Below are 1558 nucleotides of genomic sequence, written 5' to 3' on the forward strand. Positions count from 1 at the left end.
TTTTCATGCTAATTCTTCTGCTAGTTCGGGTTTAGTCCACTTCTATATCCTTCCCTTCAAGGCTCAGGGGTCCAGGATTATCTTCTGTGTCTGTTACTTGGTTCCCCTTTTCTTTGTTGAAGAGTGTCTGTGCAGTCTTTCTGCCTATTCCACCATCTTACTAGAACCTGGATTACTAGCTTTTTAAATAAGCTTACAAAAATCCACCTATGTAAATAATTTTAAATAGTATTATGCGTTTAAAGTTGTTATCTTCAAAAGTTATGTACTTATGCTAACAACATCCTAGTTTCTGGTTCAGTGAAATATATTGTCTAATTTGTAAAACAATCATGAGGTAGTTTGAAAAAGGAGTTATAAAAAATATTAGTACAGCAGTATAATTAGAAGTATACTTTTCAAGATAGCTGTTTTGTAAAAACATTACTATTTGGGGTATTTAAGTTCTGATAGCATATAAACTGTCCTGATGTAATAATTTTATTTCTTTTCTCTTCTCTACTTCTGTGAGATACAAATAAAATGTATACTTAGAAAACAATTTCCTTAGTCTCAGTAGAAGTGTTTGTCATCAATCTTACTTACTTTTTTTTTTCCCCCAGTGTGGACGTAATCAACTCATTCTCCAAAAGATTCAAATATTATTAGAGAAAGCTTTTAGTTTAAACCCTCATCATTCAGAATATGCTACAGAATTTGGAAATCAAATGATGTTACAAGGAAAAGTTAAAGAGGCATTAAAGTGGTATCAGACTGCAATGTCACTTGATGAAACTAGTGTTTCTGCACTAACTGGTATGACACATATTTCAATAAACATTCTTATTATAAATGCAAATAGTAATTTCTTTCAATATATGTGAGTAAAAAAGACAAAATGTAATCTTTAGTTTTCTAGTGAATTTCAAGTAAAATAGGCCTTAACTCTTACATTAGTCATAAATAAATACTTTAAGTAAAATAAACAATTCTTTACTATCCACAGCATTAAAGGGTATATATCTTCAAAAATAAAATTTTTACTTCTTAAATAGTATTTTGAGAGAACAAATTTTTTATGAGGTAGTTTTATAAATTATGAGTTGTTTAGTATATGGTATTATATGAATCCAAGGTTACTCATTTTACTTTCTTTCACTCTTTTTTTTTTAAATCTAAAATTTTAATTTTTGTGTGTGTAAAAACCCTGTTTTAGGAATGTTCTTTGTGTTAGTTTGAAGTGTGCATGCCTGAATTAATGTAGACTGTGGCTTTTTTAATCCTGTTTGTTGTTAGGTTGTATCCGATGTCAATTAATGGAAGGGCAGTTGCAATATGCAGATCATCAGTTGGAATTCCTTAATGAAATTCAGCAGTCCATTGGAAGATCTGCGGTACAGTATTTTAACAGAATATTCCTAGCTGCAATTTATAACTGCCACTCATCTGTCATATTATAAAATAGGAAATTTTAAATTGGTCTTAAGGCTGGTGGTTCAAACCCACCAGCCACTCCTTGGAAGGAAGGTTGGGCAATCCTACTTCCGTAGTGATACTGCCTCAGAAACCCAAGGAGGGG

At 31.3% G+C, this 1558-nt stretch overlaps 1 protein-coding gene across 1 annotated transcript in view; it reads left to right on the forward strand.

Annotated features, from left to right (window-relative positions):
- Nucleotides 1-1558, forward strand: part of TTC21B (tetratricopeptide repeat domain 21B) — a 109781-nt gene that overhangs the window by 48523 nt on the left and 59700 nt on the right. Inside the window, exons 9-10 of the mRNA XM_007947718.2 lie at nt 603-795; nt 1276-1373. Of these exons, the coding sequence (XP_007945909.1) occupies nt 603-795; nt 1276-1373 (291 nt within the window). The remainder of the gene's footprint in view (nt 1-602; nt 796-1275; nt 1374-1558) is intronic.

Source organism: Orycteropus afer, unplaced genomic scaffold (genome assembly GCF_000298275.1).
Source record: "Orycteropus afer afer isolate SDZICR_OR568_19922 unplaced genomic scaffold, OryAfe1.0 scaffold00001, whole genome shotgun sequence".
NCBI classification, from domain to species: domain Eukaryota; kingdom Metazoa; phylum Chordata; class Mammalia; order Tubulidentata; family Orycteropodidae; genus Orycteropus; species Orycteropus afer.